This window comes from Alligator sinensis, unplaced genomic scaffold (assembly GCF_000455745.1).
Source record: "Alligator sinensis unplaced genomic scaffold, ASM45574v1 scaffold888_1, whole genome shotgun sequence".
NCBI classification, from domain to species: domain Eukaryota; kingdom Metazoa; phylum Chordata; order Crocodylia; family Alligatoridae; genus Alligator; species Alligator sinensis.
In genome coordinates this window covers 247,654-269,238 of record NW_005842533.1, presented here as the reverse complement: position 1 = coordinate 269,238, position 21,585 = coordinate 247,654, and the positions used below count along the sequence as shown (strand labels likewise).

Below are 21,585 nucleotides of genomic sequence, written 5' to 3'. Positions count from 1 at the left end.
GCCTCGCCCCGCCCCGCCCCGGCCGGCCGGCACAGCTGGGGCGCGTCCTCCGCAGCGCCGGGGAAGAGCCAGGGCGCACGTCCCCGCTGCAAGGGGGGTGTCTCCACGCGAGCCCACCGGATGCGTGATGCAGACACCGGGCTGGGGGAGGCAGCAGCAGGGGAGGGGGGCAATGAGCACCCCCACCCCCTGCCAGGTCTCTGGCCCGAGCGAAAGGACGTGACTGGTGATGAACGAGCTCGGGCTGGGAGTTGGACGTTTCTAAATGCTGGAGCTGCCAGGGCTGGGAGTCCATGGGGGAAACAGCTGGAGCTGAGGACAAGCAGGAAAGGAAGGGGCAGCCCCCACCAGCCCAGCAGCCCCTTGCTACCCTGGGCTTGGGTCACCTGCGTCTGCTGTAGGAGAGGCCATGAAAACCAGGCTCCCAGGTCTGACTCTTTAACAATATTCATGGATAACATGTTAAATCGTGCTAACCTTGCGTGCTTCTCCCAGGCAGGGTGGGGATGCATTTAGGTCTGGTGCAGCATTGGCCCGAACTCCTAACACGCTCACGTCTGACCGTAGCGAGCACCTGACGTTCCTGAATGCGCAGTGGGCACGTCTACGCGTTCATTAATGCGCTGTCGTTACTGTGCATTTAATTTAGTGCTTGTGTAATGAACTACTAACTGAATACACAGCAAGTCCGGTTACTGCGCAGTAGCACTGGTGCACGGTTTTTAGTGACACTTACTGTGCAGTAACCTAATACTATTGTGCAGTAGTGCATTAGCAGTTTTTGCCCAGCACACTACTGCATAGTGTTATTACTGCACGTTAAACATCTCCTGTAGGCGCACCCATTGAGCCATAAAATCCTCCAGCCCTTTTAACCTATGAATAGACATGCAGGATTCATGCCCCAGTGTCTCTCTCCGCTGTTTTGTGATCATAAAAATATCCGTTTCCTCCTTCTTTGCAATGGGGATCGGTGGCAGAGGATCAAACGATACCCCTCCTTCCTGTCTCTGGTCCTTGGGATGAGACTTGAGCGTGCTGAACTACGAGAGGGAACGAAGCAGACGTGTACCCTGGATTTTAAACGCCTCCTTCACCCGGGTTGCCAACAGCGCATGTCGGGTGGGGTATGAGCCAACTCAGATTTTACCTAGTTCCAAATCCTGGTGCAAAATGTGGGGAGAGAAAGAAAATAAATGCAAGGTTTGCCATGCGGAGGAAGAAGGAGAGAAGCAGAGCGAGGATTCAGGTCTCAACTCCTTCATCTTATTGAAACGTGAGACTTGATTGTTAATAATCACGCTGCTACCGTCCAACCAGAGCCCTACGCGATGCGCTGAGCAAAGAGGGATCGTTCCCAATGTGGCCAGACGAGAAGAAAGGGACAACGCGAGAGCAGAGAGGTCGATGCAGTGGTGGCGACATCATCTTGCCTCTGGGTTTCAGCAGGTGGAGCCTGTACCGTAGCAAATCTGTGGCCATTGAGAAGGTTGTGATTTTTTACTCTTCTGCCACCTGGAATTTCACAGGGCCAACGGGGCCTGCTGCTTCCAACACGTGAGCTATGGATGCTGAGCGGTGTCAGACTATAGACCGGCTGGGATATGGCAGCTCTTTTGGGGCTGGCTGCAACGCTGTACCACGGCTTAGCAGCACTACAGAGGGGGCTGCAGGCAGCCAGGGATCCCTGTTGCCGTCACTCCTTCCTCTGGTCACAGCTCTGATGGAGCAGACGGGGGCAAGCTCATCAGTAGCGTGACTCAAAGCAAGGGATACGTTTGGTCCATGCAATCCGTGGAGAGGCATGTATAGCTCTATACGGCGGCTGCATATTACTAAGAGTATTTCATGGCTCCAACCAGGGTCGATTGTCCTCACATTTACAGGGACAGATTCAATTTTTCTATTCCAACGTATGCTACAGCCCTCTCGAAAAAACAGAATGGCTTTCCACGTGCAATCCAGACTGCGTGTGGACGCCACTCCTGAGTCAGGAAAAAAATGAATGATTTGGGGGAAAACATTTACAGGTAGTATAAGCATGGGACACTGGGCATGTCTACATGTGCATTAATGTGCCATAATTATGGCATGTTTAGTACCTGTGATAACAGGTACTAACTCCATACACAGGTACTAGCTCTGGGATAAAACAGGGACTAACTCTACCGAACTACTGCGCAGTAGCACTGGTGCACACCTTTGTAGTGATGCTAGTGCGCACTAGACTCATTCTACTGCACATTAGCGCAATAGCACAGCTTTTGCCGCATTAGATGCACTAATGCGCACTAGAATGAGTCTACTGCGCATTTAGTGTCTCGTGTAGACGTGCCCACTGAGTACTGTCTAGTAAGTCCAATAGTGGTACCAGAAATTGGCTGGTGAATAAGACCATCTAGATAGACTTTCTTAGAAGGAAACATGTGAAAAAAACAGGTGTATTATTAGCAGATGTTTTCCTTTCAAAGGGATTAAATCCTGGACAAAGACAAAACACTGTAGGTGAGTGTAGGGGTCACTCTACATGACCTGGGGGGTCTTCGAGAGGAGGTTGGGTAGATATCTGGCTGGGGTATTATGATCCCAGCACTCGTTCCTGTCCAGGGCAGGGGGTCAGACTTAAAGTTCTGTTCAGGTCCCTTCTGACCCTAGAAACTGAGACACTTAATGCACATAGACTGGTTGGCTGCACAGCACAGCAAAAACTATTACACTAATGCGCATTAGTCTACTGCGCATTGACCATTATGAACAAAACATGACCGCACTAATGCGCAGTAGGGCAGCCTACTGCGCATTTACTTCTTTTTGCAAGTACATTGAATGCATAACAGCCACTGCGCATTACTGAACGTGTAGATGCACCCACTGTTTCCCTTCTTTAGCTTTGCGCGAGCGGATGACAGGAATACTGTCTCTTCCCAATGCGAAGGGAAGACGGGAGCAAAGGTTTTGAACATGGCTCAGTAAGAGGTGAACAAAGTATTTTAAGCGCGGGCCAACCGTTGGGACAGGCTGTCAGGACGCAGCGAGATACATTTTGAATGAAGCAGTCAGCATGCACGTGAGATGTGTTTCTCCTACTGGAGTTGGAGGCTTTATTCACAGCAAAGGCACTAAACAGCGCAGAACCCCGCTCCATCTTAGGTCATGGGGACGTCTGGTTGTTTGGCTTTCCAAGGCAAGGTGTTTTTCAAACGTACGAGACAGAGCCAGCCCTCCAGGCAGCTCAGCCTAGGAAGACGAGCAGCGTTTAATACATGCAGTGTTCAATACAGCTCAAGTGTTTAATACAACCCGAGCCTGTGTTAGATAGCAGGTGGCTACAGCTGCATCATGGGCAAAGATCTTGAGACGCGAGGTGAAGGAGACCACGCAAAGGACGTAAATTTGTCCCAAAGCCATTCTTGTGTTGGCCGCCTTTTCCTGAGGTTACCGCCAAAGAGCCAAGATGCATTTACTTCGGGGCTGGACACCCATTCACTAGGAACTGGAGGGGAACCATGTGTGTAACTAAGACGATGTCCTGTTCATATTGTATTTACTCAGGTCCAAGGCAAGGGTTTTTTCCCCCCATTTAACATGGGGGGGAGAGACGGACTCGGAGGATGGCCACACCCTCTTGCCTTCAAATCAAGTTTGCGGCTGCAAGTCACTACAGTAGTTTAAGCTCTTTATGTTCAGTGCCACACCTTGCAGCAGGAAACCTTTACTGACAAAACCAAGTTCTAGTGTTAGAGCAGTCACTGTTCTGCAGGTAGCAGGCACTTCCAGGGGACCAGTGGCAAGTGCTATAAAAACCGGGGCATCTTCCCTTACACCTTGGATCACAAACGTCCTTTATTTTCTGTATTTTTTCACACTAGTTTGTTTTCTTGCCTTCAAGAAGACATCTCAGGGACAAGGTGTCAGCCCTGATATACCTGTATAAAGAACTTGTTTGGGTGAAGTCGTTTTATTTGGGTTTAAAACCTGAATGACTGAGTTCTGCTTCCAGCAGCATAGCACTTGTACAAAACTATTGAGTGGCCGTAGGAGGAGAAGACATAATCCCCAGGTTCAAAGGAACCCACCAAATGTTTTTACACTAGATGATTTAAAACTGCAGCCACCGAATGCTGCTGGCTGTGCCATCCTCCAGGATGGAAGGTGAATGTTAAAACTACTCTCTACCCTCAGATACATGTTACCGCATGAGGCCTTTATTTTATTAAGTTAAACCAGGAAGCAAAGTGGGCTACATGAAGTCACTTTACTGGTTCAACTCACTACAATATACCCCCTTCGCTTCGTACAAAACCTTTGCAAAAGGGTTCCAATACATAGGCCCCAAATTTCATCAGTTCTGTTATCGGCCCTAACTAAAATGTGCTACCCAAACTCCGGTACTGGAGCCATGCAGCCCATCGCACTGAAGGTCAATGGTTTGTTACTGCAGATCAACTCTCATGCAAATCTGACAGTAAACGGCATGACGGGGGGAATAAGTCCACAACTCATCAACATGGACAACAGATGTTGTTACTGCGCAAAAACCACACAAGTGTTTAAACAAGGCAGCCCTGTTTAATATAGGCACTGAGTCAAACATTTTCTTAACAGTCCGATCTCCAAGTAACGATCCCAACTTTTTGGCAAAAGTATTGTGTGCAACAACTTGTAGGCCCCACAACAAACAGGGATCCAGCTGATGCTAAAAAACGCCAGGTGTCTGCCCAAAACAATAAATGAATGGTAACAAGACTGAGCACAGGGAAAATGCCAACGCTGTTCTTTCTAACTGCTTGTGTACGCAGGCAATCCAGTTCATACAAAAATGGAAACATGGTACAAGGAACATGAAGTCACAGTACAGCTCATTCAGGTTTTGTATGCTCTGCACATGTTTATCCAGGCAGCACATTTAATGAACCCTTGATGAATATTTTTGGCAGGATTTCAGTGTTTTTACACTTTGGAGTGACATTAAAATGCCCGGATTTCCTGGCCAGCGTGAGCTGATGGGTAAAACTAAGTGGGCACACCTGTTATAAACTCACACTTCAGAGGAGTGAATGAAGACCCCTCCCAGAGGGTTTCTGAAATACATCCTCCCTAATATAAAAAGTTAAAAACTACACATTTTTAAAACTTCCTGTTTCACCAGGAATTTCAATGGCTTTAGGAACACACCTTGACACACATTTAAGCACCTGTTTGTTTTTTTCCAAACTGGTTTTTTAACAAGCAATTAGCTTGCGTTACGCACAACTGCTTAGATAACTGTCGAACACCACATTGGGTTATGTCCAAAGCCAGGATATCCCCATCCATCATCATATAAGCTTCTAGTAAAGGGAGCAGATCTTGCACATGACATGGGTGCTGATTTGATGATCCAACCAGGTGATGTGGCACCCAAAAGCAAGACAGGAGATCGAGTCGCCAGTTTGATTCTTGCTTGTAGGTGATCACTCTCAGCGCCAGAGGAGGGAACAGCAGGAGGCTTTGTGACCATTTCCCAGCCAAGCTGTGCCTAGTTCTCTCGGTTAAAGAGAAATTCCCAGCAATGAAGATCAACTGGGACCAGAATGTACACCTGCACTCCTAGGAATATCCTCATGTAAGCATCCTAAAGTGCCCTGAAGCACGTAAGAGACCCCTTTCCATTCCGGACCGGTTTTTACATCTCAGAGAAATATCCCTGAAAAAAAATCAAGGATTAGTAGCCGAAACACCAGTGTGAGAGCTTTAAATTAAAAAAAAAATAAAATAAAATAAAAAAATAAAATAAAAAAAAAGTTTTAAAAAAGTAACCGAAGCTGGGATACCACAGCATCTGCGCTCAAGTCATGTGTCACTGCACTCAAAAAAAAAAGTCAAGTTTAAAAGGCACCTCAGTTCTTTTGAGAGCCATCCAAACCAGTGAAGCCTGACTAGTGAGTTAGGTGTGAGGCTTCCTTTCATTTCTCTCTCCAGGACAGTCACCTTAGAAACGTGGCGGTCTTAGAAAAATCCTGCGTACGGGGGCACCTGCGAGGGTGGCCATGAACCTCTCTGATAAGATACGATAAAGATGTTAATTAACAAACAGATTCTCTGAACATCTTGAGCACGAGAGAAATCTGGTTACCAAGCGGCCTCCGCTGGAGCTCGTGGATCTTGCATTTGCACCGCAGTAGAAATCAACAGCAATGTACACCCGTAGCTGGGCAGTCCCAGGCGCACTGCAGGATCCTGCCTTCACCAGGTGTAATTGCTGGTGTGGGGGGCTGTATCTAACTGAAGTAGCCACAGCAATGAGCTCTGAAAAGCACCTCAGTTAAAAGAACGGTTGAGGCTTGTCAAGTGTGTTTCTTCAAGGCAGGAACTGGTAGAGAGGCATCGGATGTGGAATCACAGCGACTCGGAGCACTTCCATGCTCAAATTATTAAAAAAAAAAAAAGTATATTCTCACAAGAACAAAATATGAAATGTAAACATCTCCTCTGTCCACAAAGCAGAGATAAGTAAGAATTTTGTCCCACAGCAAGTCTATGTTCAAGGCAACGAGTGTATTTAAGCTGCTCAGTTATCTTCGCAGAGGCAGAGGTGTTTCTTACATTTAAGCTGGAGGCCAGCTACAGCAAACAGAGGTATTATTCTCCAAAAATCCACAAAACATTCACTCCTGATAAGCCAAGGTTTACTCGCCTGTAAAGAGAGATGATAATAAAAGATATAAATCCAAAAACAGAGATACCTGAGCAATGACAATAACCATGCTTATCTATAAATGATATTTATTTCAGGGCAGAGGTAGCCAGTCATTTAGTACACAGAAGACAGCGTTCCCTAGCAGGCTCCACCATACACTGAAGCAGCAGAAAACTCTTTTTTTTTTTTTTGTTATGCACATGAATACCTGCATGAATTTAAGAAGTTTTTCAATAAAAAGTCTACTTTTATTTCAAAGAGGAGCTAATTGTCCTTGCTTAATCCATTTGGCACTCTTTAGGACTCCCCAAACTTAAGATTTCCTATCCCAGATTTCTGTAGGAAGTTAACTTGCTTGGTAAAAACCAGCTCCCTTATGCTTCTAAGTAGCATATTTCAGTCTCTGCCATGAATTAATCTTTTCTGGAAGAAAGAAGCTGAATTTTCTCCATGGCAGTTCAGTTCAGAGCTCTTGTGCTTGAAGAGGTCATCCTGAACGGCAAACTTTTAACAGTCACTGGAAACTAAGTGAAAATGGAGGCAGGCTCTGGAGGTACAGATTTAGACCCAAGATCAAAGGAGGCCCTTGTCTTAATCTGATGCTTGGAAAAGAAGAACAAAATATCTGTATTACTGTTAGAAATGCACATTTTAAATTAGGTTGAGCTTTATAACATAAGCTCAGGGGGGATAGCCAGCAACGTCGGGAGAGGCAGAAAGAAAACGGATGCTCAATGTTCTTTGAGTGGAGTCAATGACGATTACAGATTGCTGATGCAGGAGCTTGAGCTAAACTGCTTTTTGGGAGCTTGAAAAGTTTCTGTTCAGAGTCTGCATGAGGTGCAGGGAAACAGCACTCAATACCTACCCAAGCATTCCAGATTCTTTTGTCTTTATGATGTACAGGAACATTAGCAAGGTATGGAACATATTGTTTCTGCCCTGAATCCACAGAAGGAGAAGAGAGGGTGAAGATTATGTCACATATAAAATATTCAGCCTGAGCACTCTGCCTAATTTCTAATTTAACAGCTTTCGTTTCCTGTCCGAAGTTTCGGCATAGCGGTGCCCTGCACTGTTACAAAATGGCATTTGGGGGCATCTTTGTCAAAGCAAACCTCCAGGAATCAAGTTAGTTTTGGGATGCTGTTCACTTGTTTCACTTAGGTAAACACCACATGAAATTATTTTGTAGGGTGGATTATGACCTTCATTTATTTTAAAGGCTGAAACAATTTTCATTCCTTTCTACAAGGGTCCCAGGTTTGGTCAGACTGTATTTATGAATATGGAGCAGAGGTTCAGCTTAACGAGACGTTTCCCCAGCGCTAGCCCCTGCAATTAAGAGGCAGCCACCAGGGAATCAGAACAGAACACTGGTTTAGCTAACCTGTTTTAAACATATTCCTTTAATAATGTATGTGTAACAGGGGAAGGTATCACTTAGGTACTTTACTCAGGCACTTTATGTTAACAGCACATTTTAGTAATAGGCCACATGCTAGCATTAGATCATGGTCATATTTTTGTTCTGTGCTAAGCTCTCAGATAGTCCAAAGACAAGTTCCCTACTCAATAAAATTGACTAATCAATAAAATATAGTAGCTAAGATCAGCTAGAGCAAGGGGTGGCAACATTTTTGGCCAGAGTGCCAGTAACACCCACAACCACTACTTGAAGATGTAGGGGCCTGCCCAGAGCCTGGGGCTGGCTCCAGCAGGCAGCTGGGAGGTGCAAGCAGCTGCACCAGGGGCCGTGAAGCCCCGGCCTGGCTCATTGCCAGTGGTGGATGCATGCCTCAGGGTGGGTGGCAGGGAGGAGGCCAGGACTGTGCTGCCACAACAAGGATCAGGCCCCTCACAGCTCCCTCCCATCTGAACCAGATATGCATGCACCTGCTGCTAGCAACAAGCTGGGCCAGGGCTTCATCGACCCTGGGGCAGATGCTTGCAGCATCCCAGCTATCTGCCACAGCCGGTGTGGCTCTGGACAGGCCCCTGCTGCTTGCCATGGATCCCAGGCTGCTCGTGGCAGGTGGCAGCAAGGGTGCAAGCAGCTGCACTGGGGTTTGCAGAGCCCTAGCTCTTCTTGTTGTCAGAAGTGGGGGTATGCGTGCCTCCAAGAGGATGGTGGGGGAGCTACAAGGGGCCTAATCCTTGTTGTGGCACTGCAGCCCCAGCCTCTTCCTTGCAGTCTGCCCCAAGGCGCACGAGCCACCCAAAATGCCTGTGTGCACCACGCTCTGGCATGTGTGCAAGAGGTTGCCAATCCCTGAGCCAGTGTTCAGCTAGCGCATGGTCTTCTTGAGTATCAGAAGAAAGCCAACATGTTCAGACCTTGGGCAGGTTGTAGACATGGCGCTGGTAGATAAGCTCATAGTGGGGAGGGTTGATGCTGCTTTGGTAGATGCAAAACACATTCTCATTGGAAATGTCTGTGAAGGAAAAGTTTGAGAGAAAACATGGACTTGAGCATTACATCATGCTTCAAGCAGTAAATGCCACCTATGCAAATGGATACAAGCCATACAAGAACGCCAATACCTGGCTTATCTGGTGTTTGAACGAAGTGTTGAGAGGTAAACGTTTTGCCATCAGGATACTTAGGATGAGGTGGCAGCCTGGAGTCAAGGTAAGTGCAGAATACGTGCATAATGATCTGGGAGGAAAAAGCAAAAATACACAATGTTGCTCCCATGAGACTGTAGAGCTAAGTGCAACAACAAAGTGATTAATCTTTAATAGGCTCATTTACTAATTAAAGAATCTGAGAGTGGGTGGCTTTACTGCATTTGTGATTTAACCAGGCAAATTTCAAAGGGGCAAGACAATCTAGCATTTAAACCAAGGCACTGCACGGGTCTGAATACTGAAGCAAGATGTTGAGTTTCATTTGCCTTCTGAACGAAATATCGGTCACAATGGGGACAGATCACTTCTGTATGTCAGGTGCTACGTCCAGGTTCATGTGTACGGTGTTTTCATATTGGCATCTCAAAACTCAGTAGCAAATACTGACCACAAATCACTCATTTATTTCAATCCCCTTCCATCACCGTTTGTGAGGGTGTCCTTTACGCAGACAGAGCTAAAACAACTGCACTTCTGTAAACTCCTGGAGGCAAGTGTTTTGCAAAAAAAAGCCTGGCAATCTGATCAACTCTACCCTTTCCCCGAGGAAGATTACTAGAACCAGTGGCTCCTTCCTTTTTAAATTTTCACTATATTTTTAGACTAGTAACTCATTTGGGTGTCTACATATGAAGCGAGAAGTTTAGACTGACAAGATATTTAGGACTTCATGATAGTCTCTTCAATGCAAATCTCCTCTGATTGGTATTGGAAAGAAAAGACAGGCTGAATTCCAGGATTTTTTTGGCCTTGTGTCAACGAGGGCTTCCCCTTGATAGCTGGCAGATTCCCACTTGGTTCAGGGTATGGGTGCAAAGCATCTTCCCTTGCAGATTCGGGTCAGAGAGCTAGTAGTGATTTTTTGTACTCAGGTTGTATTCAGTGGGTCAATTCTCTGACAAGTATTTTTAATTCATTGCCACAGGGGTTTAAGGTCAGAAGGGACCACTGCAGCATCTAGTTGGATGCTTACATTTCACCTATATGGACCTATATTAAGCTAAAAGGCTTCAGTCAGACAAAAGCAATTCAATCCTCAGCCGACTGAACTGCCTCCCAGAGGCAGAGGATAGGAGAAACCAAAGTGCCATCAAGGTGCTCCGGCAACGGCAGGGTATGCCAGATGATCCCAGCACGTGACCCATCCCCCATGTTACAGAGGAAGGCAAAACATCTCCAAGATGATCTGTATGACCCTGAATTCATAAGCAAAATGTGGTCAAACCCTGATGCTTCAAAGAAAGAAAAAAAGTAGCAGAATATATCTGGCCTGTTGTGCAATGGGGTGGAGGGATGAATTTTCTTTCCCCCTGCAGAGAGCGGTTTAACACCCGGAAAACCTGGAATCCGTTATTAATTGCCATCCTATTGCAAAGCTCCAGGCGTTAACAAGCACACTGGGCAATGCACACTACTCTTTTCTCAAGGCCCATCAAGAACAAGACTGACAGCTGGTCCTTTCTGGCAATCACAGCCATGTAGCCTTCTTCCCTTGTACACTCTGGCTGTGAATTTCTCCCACAAGATGGATTAAGGTGTATCTTTTAAAAGGCTATCTATAAGTTCGGCTGAAAGACTTAGAAAGTCATGGCTGTTCCGCTGCTTAATAACCTGCATAGCTAAGAAATCCAGCCCTTTCCCTGGGATGACTCTGTCCAGCATTCAAACATATATTTCATGCTTTTCTCAGCGAGGTGAAAAAGCCTCCTGCTACCTCATCTCTGCTCCAGGTGTGGGTACCTCTACAAAGTGATTACAATCATTTCATAGCCTTCTACTCAACATGCTGAAGAAGTTGAGCACCTTAAAATCTCATCCTGTAAAGCTTATTTTCTACGTCTTAGATTATTTTGTGCCCCTCTCCCACCTTTGAGCTGCTTCATCTGAACTTTCATGTACGTGTCATTTATGATGAAAAATGTTTCGGACGACTGGGAGGAGCAGCACTCCAAGTCCTTCTTTCACTAGGAGATGTATTCCTTCTCTGAGCTGTTCACACAGATTTTCACAGTAAACAATTCAACTAATGGGCATGAGGCAGAGAGTCCACTTCATCCACATTTATTATTCTCTCAACTCTGTAATTTGCCACCTGCTCTGGTGAAGGGAATTAGTCATTTAATCAAGATGAAGGGCTTTCCTTGTACCAGGAGTTATTTGAATGCAGAAGTTTTACTTAATCATTAATTGTTTCTCAGTGTGGTAAAACAGCTGCTGTACTGAAGACAGAATGAGTCAGGCTTGGACCCCACACAACTCTCTGACAGGATTTTCAGCTGCATCTAAATAAGGAATTGACACTGGATTAAGATATGCAATAGCATTTTCATGGTCTATCTGGGGCTACATCCAGTTTACATTATTCTCCTATGTAATCCCATGGAGTGCAATGGGACTAGCCAAGTAAAGCAAGTGGGATTTAGGATCTGCATACTGCATCTCTGCCTCCTATTCTTACCACTGGCACCACAAAATAATGCATTTTAACAGTTAACATCATACCAAGCCAAACTGTGCAAACTTACAGCAGAGTCAGTGGGCAAATCTGTATCCCATTTACGGCCTTTGAAGTCCCCACCTCTATTCCAACAAAACGAACTCATGCAGCCTCCTTGAGAAAGCTCTAAAGGAAAAAGGTATGAAGTTATCACAGGGCAAGAAGTTAAAGGAAGCAACCTCTGATGTCAGTATTAGATACCATGCATCACCTATGGTCCTGTACAACGATACAAACAACTACCACACTTGTACAGTAAGATTTTTAAAAGTCTTCACTAGATTTTCAAAGACACATAAATTGGCAACTTAATTTTACTTGTAATTAAGGCAGGGTAGGAAAAGGTAATGAAAAAAAAATAAATCCAAGTATTCAAAGCACACGTGCAAAAGGTGAATGAGGCAAAGCTGTTTTTAGAGCATATTGAAAGTTATGTGAAGATCGCCTGCCATTAAATCAGGATTAAAAAAAAAAGTAGAAATTTATTTTCCACTTCCTACTTCCGCTATTAGAAAAACAGCCTCTTTCATCTACCTGCCGAGACTCAAGTTCAAATGTTGCTGACAGACATGATAATCGCTAATACTTGACACAGGGAAATTATGACAAAGCACATTTTTAAGTCTGCACGATGACAAATTACCTTTGATCCTTTCTACCAAATACTCCTGGTTTGGAGTAAGGTCCAGGTACGGCACTATAGCGTTCAGTGTGGGGATAAGTGGAGCTTTAACGAGAGCTGCTTGTTTCAGACTGCTAATGCTGGCTTCTGGAAGACAAAAAGAGACAGCACACGTGATCTCTGGCTGCTGCAAAACACTGAACAGGCTCCTTTACCCAGGTAATAACAGTTACCAAGAGGCAGTATCTTCTTCAGCTAGCTTGCTTGTTGCACTGTGGGGACAGGTCCCAAGAATAACTGGCACACTGTGTGACTGATTACTCATGTTACCCGAATGCCCAATTCTGTTCCCAGGGAACTAACTTCAGTGGGAGCAAGATTTGTTGTTGTGTTGTCCTTTATGTTTTCATGGCTTACAAAAACTGCTAGACACTGTGAACGTAAAGGAAGATGGTGCCTTTTGCAAAGGGCTTGGAGAGTCTAAGTACAGCCCAGTACACAGTACAAGGAACCATCGGTTAAGAGATGACTGTTTGACATTTAAAACATGGGCTGGGTGGCCTTGGCAGCACATCAGCGGCAGGGCCAGGCAGCTAGAGGCAGGGCTGTGCTGCTCCTTCTCTCACCCCCTGCTCCCCAGCTGCATTGCAAGTAAAGCTTCCAGCTGGGTGGGGAGCTGCTCTGGGGCCAAACAGCTGCAAACTGGATCCATCCATGCCTCTGCCACTTCTCCCTGCTTCCCTCCTGCCCCTACCTCTGCGTCCCAGCTGCAAGTAGCTCCCAGCTGGCTGGAAGCCATGCCTGTGCTGCAGCTGGGGGAAGGGGGAGAAGCTGCAGCAGTCCTGACACAGCTGGAAGCTGCCCAGCCCCAGTGTGCACACAGGCAAAACCCTGAGGCTCCATGAGCTGGATACAGGCTCCGTGGGCCAGATCCAGCCCACGGCCATATGTTGCCAACTCCTGCCTTATATGAAGCACAGTGCAGCTTTATTGCAAAGAGCCCAAAGAGTAAGACTGTATACACAAGCAGACTGCCCCAAATATAGCTACTATAAGGCACGGGTGTCCAACGCACAGCCCCTGAGGGGCTAAATTGTGGTCCATGGGCCCCCACCTGGGCACTATTCCCCAACTGTTCCAGCTGCTGCTTTTGCCATGGGCTCCAGGCTCACCATCTTCCTCCAGCTTCCACTCTGTAGGGGCCAGGGAGCTGGCAGTTGGGGGTTTCAGGGCCCATAGTGCAGCGTGGCATGGTACAATGGGAGGATGCTTTGTGGGAGGGTAGGGTGGGGTGGCTCTTACCCCATGTAATCAAGGAAGCCAAACCAAGTGAATTGCAGCATATCTATACCTCCAATCTGCAACTCTGGACATCCCATTCTTCTCAGCTGAGTGCTCACAGAATCAATCTCTTGTACAAGTGGCACTAAGATAGTCTCATTAATCCACTAGGAGAAACAGAGACAGTGAAAAGGTCAGAAGTAACAAGAATACCTACGAGATGCTAACTTACTCAAAGCAGTATCTTCATTACTGGGAAGACTGCAAGTAAGAAGGTGAACAATAAATGCAACTAAGAGGGAAAAAAAATAATGTTATTGTATTAGCAGAGCATCACTTTAAGGTAGGGGCTTGAACAACTATTTAGTCCCTTCTAAAAAATGTCAAAGAGTTCAACGAGAAACATCTAGACTAGAGAACATCTCTAGATCAAGATAGGGGCTTTTTGGATAGCTGGAAGAGATCATAAAATGATAGAAAGTAGGGCTGGAAGGGACCTCTGGAGGCCATCTAGTCAACTCCCTGTTCAAGGCAGGACCATCCCTGCATCATCCTAGATGACTGTTTATCTAAGCTGCTCTTAAATCTTTCAAGAATGGAGATTCCACAAGCTCTCTAGTTAGCCTGCTCCAATGCTTGACCACCCGCATAGTGAGACAGTCCCTCCTAATATCCAAAGTAAATTGCAGTGCCTAAGACTAGACACAGTATTCCAAGTGAGGCGTCCTCAGTGCCAAATGCAGGAGCAGGATCATTTCCCTTGATTTGCAAGTGATGCTCTTATTAATACAGCTCAGATGCTATGAACATGCAGAAAGTCATCCATGAACAGGTAAGTTATGGACATGTGAACGCATAAATTGACATCTGTTTTGAAGGAAGAAGTGCTCTGAAGGAATTTCATTTATGATACTTGTGTGCTGATGGGACTCAAGACCAACGGATCAGCCAGACTTCCTCAGCATCTGCACGTCATTATCCACCACTGAATATGGAGGATATTCATCATAATCATAAAAATATGGAAAAAAAAAGGCTGGAAGGGATCTCAGAAGTCATTCAGTCCATCTCCTCCTCAAAGCAGGAACATCGGCTTGTAAACCATCCTAGCCAAATAGTTATGACCTGCATCTAAAAGACTTCCAATGATGGGAACTCCACAACTTCTCTATATAATCTGTTCCAGTGCTTAACCACCCACACAGTGAGAAAATTCTTTCTAATATCCAACCTCAATTTCTCTCGTTGAAATTTAAACCCATAGTTGATCATCATCCTCTTTAAAACAACACTTTCTGTCTTTGAAGACTATCAAATCCTCCCATAGCCCTGTCTTCTCCTGACTCAATCTATTCTTCCATCAAATAACGTTTACTTAGTTTTTACTGCTCTTCTAACTGGCTTAAAAACGACACTCCTCACGGATGCTGTGATCTACAACAAGATGCAAACTGACAGTAGGTTATTTATTTTACATTAAAGTGCAACTAAATCTGCATTTGCTACAGCACTGTGCTATTATATTTGGATTTTAGCATTTTTCAGCTGTTTTGAACTTTTGGAAAAAGTCAACCTTTGGGCTGGAATTTTCCAAGCTTATGCTGAGTCCAGGTGAACAATTTTGTAATATTTGAGGAAAACTGAGTCATCGGTTTGAGTTGAGGAAGAGGAAAAACAAGTCTGACCGTTTTCACTGCATTTTAAGATCTTTCTGTTTGTAACTCAAACGTGGCTGAACTTTACAATCTGAAGTTTTCAGGATGTCATCAAAACAGAGAAGTCATAAGTGCACGAGTTCAGGTTGAACGTGTGCCTTAGCAGCTGTCTTGCAAGTATGCTGTATGTTAGTCTGTACTTGTGTGAGCACAGACTAATCCTCAAACACACTCTGGAATTATTCCTAGCATCTGTGGCAGCTTGGTATTTTTCCATTTTGCAGTACCTATTCTCATATAATACATTCAAATCAAAAGCAATAGTTTTCTTCAGAATCAAAGATCATTAAGTTATTATTAAAATCTATCAAGTTGATTCCTATTAAAATTGTGCAAATGCCGATTTGCTCACTTTTACTAAAGGGGAGTTCTGTAGAAACAAGGGAAAAGCACTGAAGCTTTAGTCTCTAAAGAGCAATGCTAATACTTACATTTCTGAATTTAGCCGTCCAGGAGTCCATGTGATCAAGCAGTTGTCGATTCATCATTACCCTTGCCCAAACCTATGCAAAAAGAGTTACAGAATGTAAAAGCCTTATTGCAAAGGTCTCAAAAAATGACTGAATACCAAGAAGGGTTTGTTTGTCTTTTTAAAGGAGCTAGGCAATCTTTAAAATTAATTACAACAAACATTAAACCTTGGAGGTTTTAGAATGGTCATACACCACAGGATATATGGTAAGGGAGAAGGTAGGGTAGAGATGCACCTTATAGGCTACTCAAATCAGAGACGCATTATCTATAGATAGATATAGATATATAGACACATTTGATATATTATGTGAATTGTATAACTAACTTAAATGTACTAACTCTAAGTGCACTATTTCAATTCCTTTAGCTACATGTATTAGTATAAAATTGGTCTAAGCTAGTAGGATTTCTAAAAGATGCATCTTGATGGAAAGGAATCAGTGTGTGAAGTAGAGAAAAGGGATGAAAATGTTATTATCTGACCCAATTATAAATTAATTTCTTATGTGCAGTATACTTGTTTCTCAGAATTCTGTGAGTGTATATGTATGCAAGACTTTTGCTGTACGTTTAGCTTCTTCAGATACTACATACCAGTTAAGAGGACACTCATAAATCTAAAAAGTTATCCATAGTATAAAATGGCAGACAAAAGTTATTCAACAACAGGAATTATGAAGATGATGTTTAACTGCTAGTCTCAAAAAGCTAGGCAGTAAGTTTTATTTTATATTACCATGCAGTTAGTATATTTGTGAAGATCTGGTCAAAATGGTTAAGGGTTAAAAGGCAAAGGGCATTTACTGACTTCCACTACTTCCTGCAAAATGAATATAAATTTCACATGGCAGTTATCCTGATGTGCTAAGTCAGGAGTCCATTTTTATTTATTTTACCCCGTATAAAGCAGCATTGCTTTCTACTGGCAAACATATTTCCAAAATAAGCTGTTTGCATTTGAGTTTGGTGCGCATAAAGAAAGCTTTCTTATGAATTGTACCGGGTGGCAAACTTACCTTGCACCCCAGGCCAGGATCTGGACCATGGTGCAAACAGCAGCAGCATCTCCGAGTCCAGCACAGGGCCCGTGGTGCAGCTATGGTTTTTACCATGCTTCTCATGCCAGAACCAAAGCTACAATTTCCACTGCATGCTCTCTGTGCTATCTCTGCATGGGACATGGAGCACAGTGTGGCTGCTGCAACACGGGGTGGCAATGGGGTCAGTGGCAAATGGGGCTGCATCAGCCCTCGCTCGCCCTCCTGTTGTCAACTACCCTTTCCACTGGGCCCCAAGGGTCCCAGATTCTGCAGCAGGCAATGTCCTCAAACACCCAGTGGCCTGCAGAATGGCTATGCAGGGTGGATCCAACCAACACCCTGAGCTATATGATGCCAGTTCAGTACCATGGCATTTTTCCAACCTCATGAATGTGAGTTATATCCAAGCCTTTGTATATTTATTTTAAAATTCATAATTGTATCTTTTCCCCTACTGGTTCCCTTCAGTTTTCTATATACCTCTTCTGCAGCCTGTTTAGAACTCATGTCAGCTTCATCTTTGTGTGCTGATGGAGCTTGAGACCTGCAGGCCAGCTGGTACTGGAACTTCCTCAGAATCTGTGCATAATCTCCCATGGAACGGCTGTAGTTCCAGAATGTCGGACTGCTTGAAGGAGAGCTGGAATCTGAACTCCCTGAAATTATCCCCGGAAACAAATAGTTAGTGACTGTTTACTGCCAAACAAACTTTGCGAAGAGAAATTCTCTAGAAAAGTTTCCCCAAGTTTCTGTACTGCAGAGGACTGCAGAATTCACTGAGCTTTGCTTCACCTCTAATCTATTCAGTGGAAGACTTCATTCTTCATCAGACTTCAAAAAGCACCCTGAGAGAGCTGTTAAAAAGGCAGGTATGTATCAATGGCTTGAGTTGATTGCGCTAATACTGGCATCTATCTGATATACACGAGAAGAGCCGGAATACCTACTAGACATAGCTCTTTACGTCTTTTTCCATCACTAAATAAATACTGTTTAAGAACAACAAAAAGTCCTTCTTCAGATGCCTAGGAAGTCAGAGAAAAAATAAGGGAAACACTGGACCCCTGCTGAACAAAATGGGACAGCTGTCAACTGACACCTAAGAGAAATCCAAACTCCTAAACGATTACTTCGTGGTCAGTGTTCCACCAATCCAAGGGTGCTACGCTGCTTGACAGGATACAGGATGATCAAGGTGGAGGTGATCACCCACCAACAGTTGATGAAGATCTCATGAGGGAACTTCTAGAGAGGCTGGACATTTAAATGTCAGCAGGACTGGACGAATTGCACCCAAGAGTGCAGAAAGAATTGGCTAACGTCATCACATGACCCATGGCAAAACTATTTGAGAATTTGTGGCACTTGGGAGAGGTTCCAGAAGACTGGAAGAGGGCCAGTGTGGTGCCCATGTCCAAGAAGGGAAGGAAGGAGGATCCAGGGAATTACAGGCCAATCAGTTTGACCTCAATCCCTGTTGTGGGCAGGTCATGCCTGACCAACCTTATTTCCTTCTATGATCAGGTAACATGTCGCCTGGATAAGGGAGATGAGGTTGACATCATATACTTGGGACTTCAAAAAAGCCACTCACTTGGTCTCCCGTGACACGCTCATGGTAAAATTGGAGAACCGCAGCCTTGATAACTCAACGGTTTGGTGGCTAGGGAGATGGCTCCAAGGTAGGACCCAGAAAGTAATAATAGATGGAACTGAGTCAACATGGCGCTTGGTGACTAGTGGCATTCCTCAGGGTTCAGTACTTGGACCAGTGCTTTTTAACATGTTCATTAATGATTTGGACACAGGTGTTAAAAGTGGACTGGCAAAGTTGGCAGATGACACCAAATTATGGGGGACTGCAGTCACACTAGAGGATAAGCTGGGGATACAGGCTGGACAGGTTTGCAAGGTGGGAAGATCAAAACCTGATGATGTTCAACACTTAAAAGTGTAAGGTGCTCCACCTGGGGAGAAACAACCCACAACACACTTACAGGCTCAGCAGTGCTACACTTACCAGCACCACAACCAAAAGAGACCTGGGGGTCTTGACAGACCATACAATGAGCATGAGCCACTAATATGATGTCGTAGCCAGCAAAGCAAACAAAACACTGGCATACATCTACTGATGCATCTCACACAAGACGAAAGAGATCATCCTCCCACTTTCCTCAGTCTTGGTGAGGCCACAGCTGGAGTACTGTGCCCAGTTCTGGGCACCACACACACTTCAGGAAGGATATGGAGAAGTTTGAAAAAGTCCAAAGGAGGGCTATGCATATGGTTAGAGGCATGGAGAGCAGGCCATACAATGAGGGGCTGAGACACATGGGCCTGTTTAGCATGGAGAAGAGAAGACTCAGAGGGGACTTGGTGGCAGCCCATCAATATATAAAGGGCTCATATCAGGGACTGGGAGAACATCTGGTTACCAGGGCTCCCCAGGGGAAGACTAGGACTAATGGTCATAAATTGCTAGAACAGCGTTTCCCAACCCCATGTATGCTGTCACACGTGAACAGGCGTGCCATGGAATTTGGGGAGCCACACCAAGTGGTATAACCACCTACTCTGGATATCTTCAAAAATGCCTCGATGCTCACCTTGCTGGGGTCACCTGATCCCAGCAGTCTTTCCTGCCCAAGCACAGGGGTGCTGGATCTGATGATCTCGAGAGGTCCCTTCCAGCCCCTAACATCTATGAGCAAATCTATGAAACATTGCAGTCATTTATTTACCCAGCTGAACTCGATGCTGTTTCTCCTCTTCACTTCGAAGGAAGCTGTCTAATGATTTTAATTCTGTCATGTAGTCTTCTTTGCCAGTAGGGGAGTTGTATAGTGTTGGTGAAGAACGGTACCGAGACCTCAGCCCACTGCTTTCTACTGGTCCAATGCTGGTGGGGTACGGCGACCCAGTAGGAGAGGGACTGAAGCCAGATGCCTGTACGAAACAGAACGCATGATTGTGCCATTTTACAAGATTGGAATCCTAATTAACTTTGGTTAGAAATTCAAGTTATTGATCTACACATCCATTTATCTAAGTTGTCATTGCAGTGGTAACTGCTACTAAACTAGATGCTACTTTGGCTTCCATATTTTTTTTTTAGGTTTCAGGTGTTTCTTTAAATTCTGAGCCATACTTCATGTTAGATGGTGTAAAAGCATATAAAATGTTATCAAGAAGAATGGGTGACTCAACTCAGAATACTATTTCCAATCTTGCAAAATGTGTAAATATACAAGGATCTAGGCAATTCAAAAATCATGTTCCACAGTGTACATTAAAAGAATCTAACACAGGGGTGGACAATTATTTTGGGCAGAGGGCCGCTTACTGAGTTTTGCCAAGCCATTGAGGGCCACATGACAGGCAGCCCAGGGCAGATAAATATTAATTTTCTAAATTTTTTAGGGGCCCCATGGGCCGGATAGAATGGCCTGGCAGGCTGCATCTGGCCCGCAGGCTGCATTTTGCCCACCCCTGGTCTAACAAGTAAATTCCAACTTCTTCCAACAAGAGCCGTCATAGTTATTACCTTACTATAGTTGCTACCTGGCGAGTAGGTCACAACAGCGCTGTAGGAACCGCTACTGCCCGCCAGAGAATGTAGCTGAGGACTATACCCAGTGATGCAACCAGTGAATTTTGGGCTGGCACTGGGTGAACGGGATGGGCTGTAACTCAGCACACTCTGACCCTGGATTGGAGGAGAAGGTGTAGAAGGAGGGATTTTCTTTGCTACCAGCTCTCGTGGAGGAGTTGTTTGTACTGCTGCAGTAAGAAGAAAAGCAGAATCAGTAAGGAAGGAGTAGCAGCCTGGATTCCTTTTTTGTCTCGGTTAAGTGTTGTTATTTCTTCGCAATACCTCCGGAGACCCTTGCCATTCATGGGGGATACATTCTCATATCCCCCATGAATGGCGAAATCCATGAATCAGGCACTGTGCTCATGAATGCCGTCTGCGTTCTTGAACTCAGTGCTCCCGGTGGCTGGTGGGGGGCACGGCTGCTCTGGCGACGGCAGGAGCCCGGCAGCAGCAAGTGCAGAGCTCTTAAGTGTATTTAGGAAGCCATTCATGGACGGACGAATATCTGAAACCACGAATGCTGAACCCGCAAATAGTGAGGGTTTCCTGCACTAAGGAACATGGGGCTGGGGGAGGGGCAGCTTCTGGACCAGAGTCCACTTAATATTGAGACTGGGCCAACCTCCCCCCTGAAATAAAAAACAAACCTAAACAAAAAAACCCAACAACAACCCCTCCAAAAAAACCAAGATTTAAAAGTGTCATACTTTGCCCCTATGGGGGTAGCAAAGCCCCAGTCAAGAAATCAGGGAAAAGAATGGATAGTCAGGTGTCACAACCCAAAGAGTGTGATTTTTGTTTGTGTGTGCTTCGGCACTGCTAAATTGTCCCCGCTAAATTATAGCTTCCTTGCACGGTGGAGTTTTCTGCTGCAAAAGAGAACCCCCGGTGCAAGGGAGAATTTCCTGCCAATTTGAAGCTTTCTTTGCAGGGTGCATTTCTTTGTTGCAGCACATAAATGCTCGTTGCAAATAGTTCCCGCCATGTGTATGCTAATTTGAGTCCCATTATTGGCCAGTTCTAAATTATTCACACGTGGCGGCTAGCG

At 45.1% G+C, this 21,585-nt stretch overlaps 2 protein-coding genes across 5 annotated transcripts in view; both read right to left on the bottom strand.

The window, feature by feature from the left end:
* Positions 1-4,188, bottom strand: part of LOC102379374 (putative cation exchanger C521.04c) — an 18,486-nt gene extending 14,298 nt beyond the window's left edge. Inside the window, 1 exon segment of the mRNA XM_014523764.2 lies at positions 4,177-4,188. Within this exon segment, the coding sequence (XP_014379250.2) occupies positions 4,177-4,188 (12 nt within the window).
* TMEM209 (transmembrane protein 209) overlaps positions 52-21,585 on the bottom strand; it is a 27,617-nt gene continuing 6,083 nt past the window's right edge. For 3 of the 4 annotated variants that reach the window (XM_006031842.3, XM_025213495.1, XM_025213496.1), the window contains 11 exons: positions 20,487-20,722; positions 19,684-19,888; positions 17,420-17,595; positions 15,857-15,928; positions 13,781-13,877; positions 12,451-12,576; positions 11,836-11,933; positions 9,224-9,338; positions 9,017-9,114; positions 7,548-7,621; positions 52-6,676 (listed from right to left, as the gene is read on the bottom strand). In XM_006031842.3, the coding sequence (XP_006031904.1) occupies positions 6,622-6,676; positions 7,548-7,621; positions 9,017-9,114; positions 9,224-9,338; positions 11,836-11,933; positions 12,451-12,576; positions 13,781-13,877; positions 15,857-15,928; positions 17,420-17,595; positions 19,684-19,888; positions 20,487-20,722 (1,352 nt within the window). In that variant the 3' untranslated portion in view covers positions 52-6,621. The remainder of the gene's footprint in view (positions 6,677-7,547; positions 7,622-9,016; positions 9,115-9,223; positions 9,339-11,835; positions 11,934-12,450; positions 12,577-13,780; positions 13,878-15,856; positions 15,929-17,419; positions 17,596-19,683; positions 19,889-20,486; positions 20,723-21,585) is intronic. The other variant, XR_003095921.1, reaches the window with a different exon arrangement.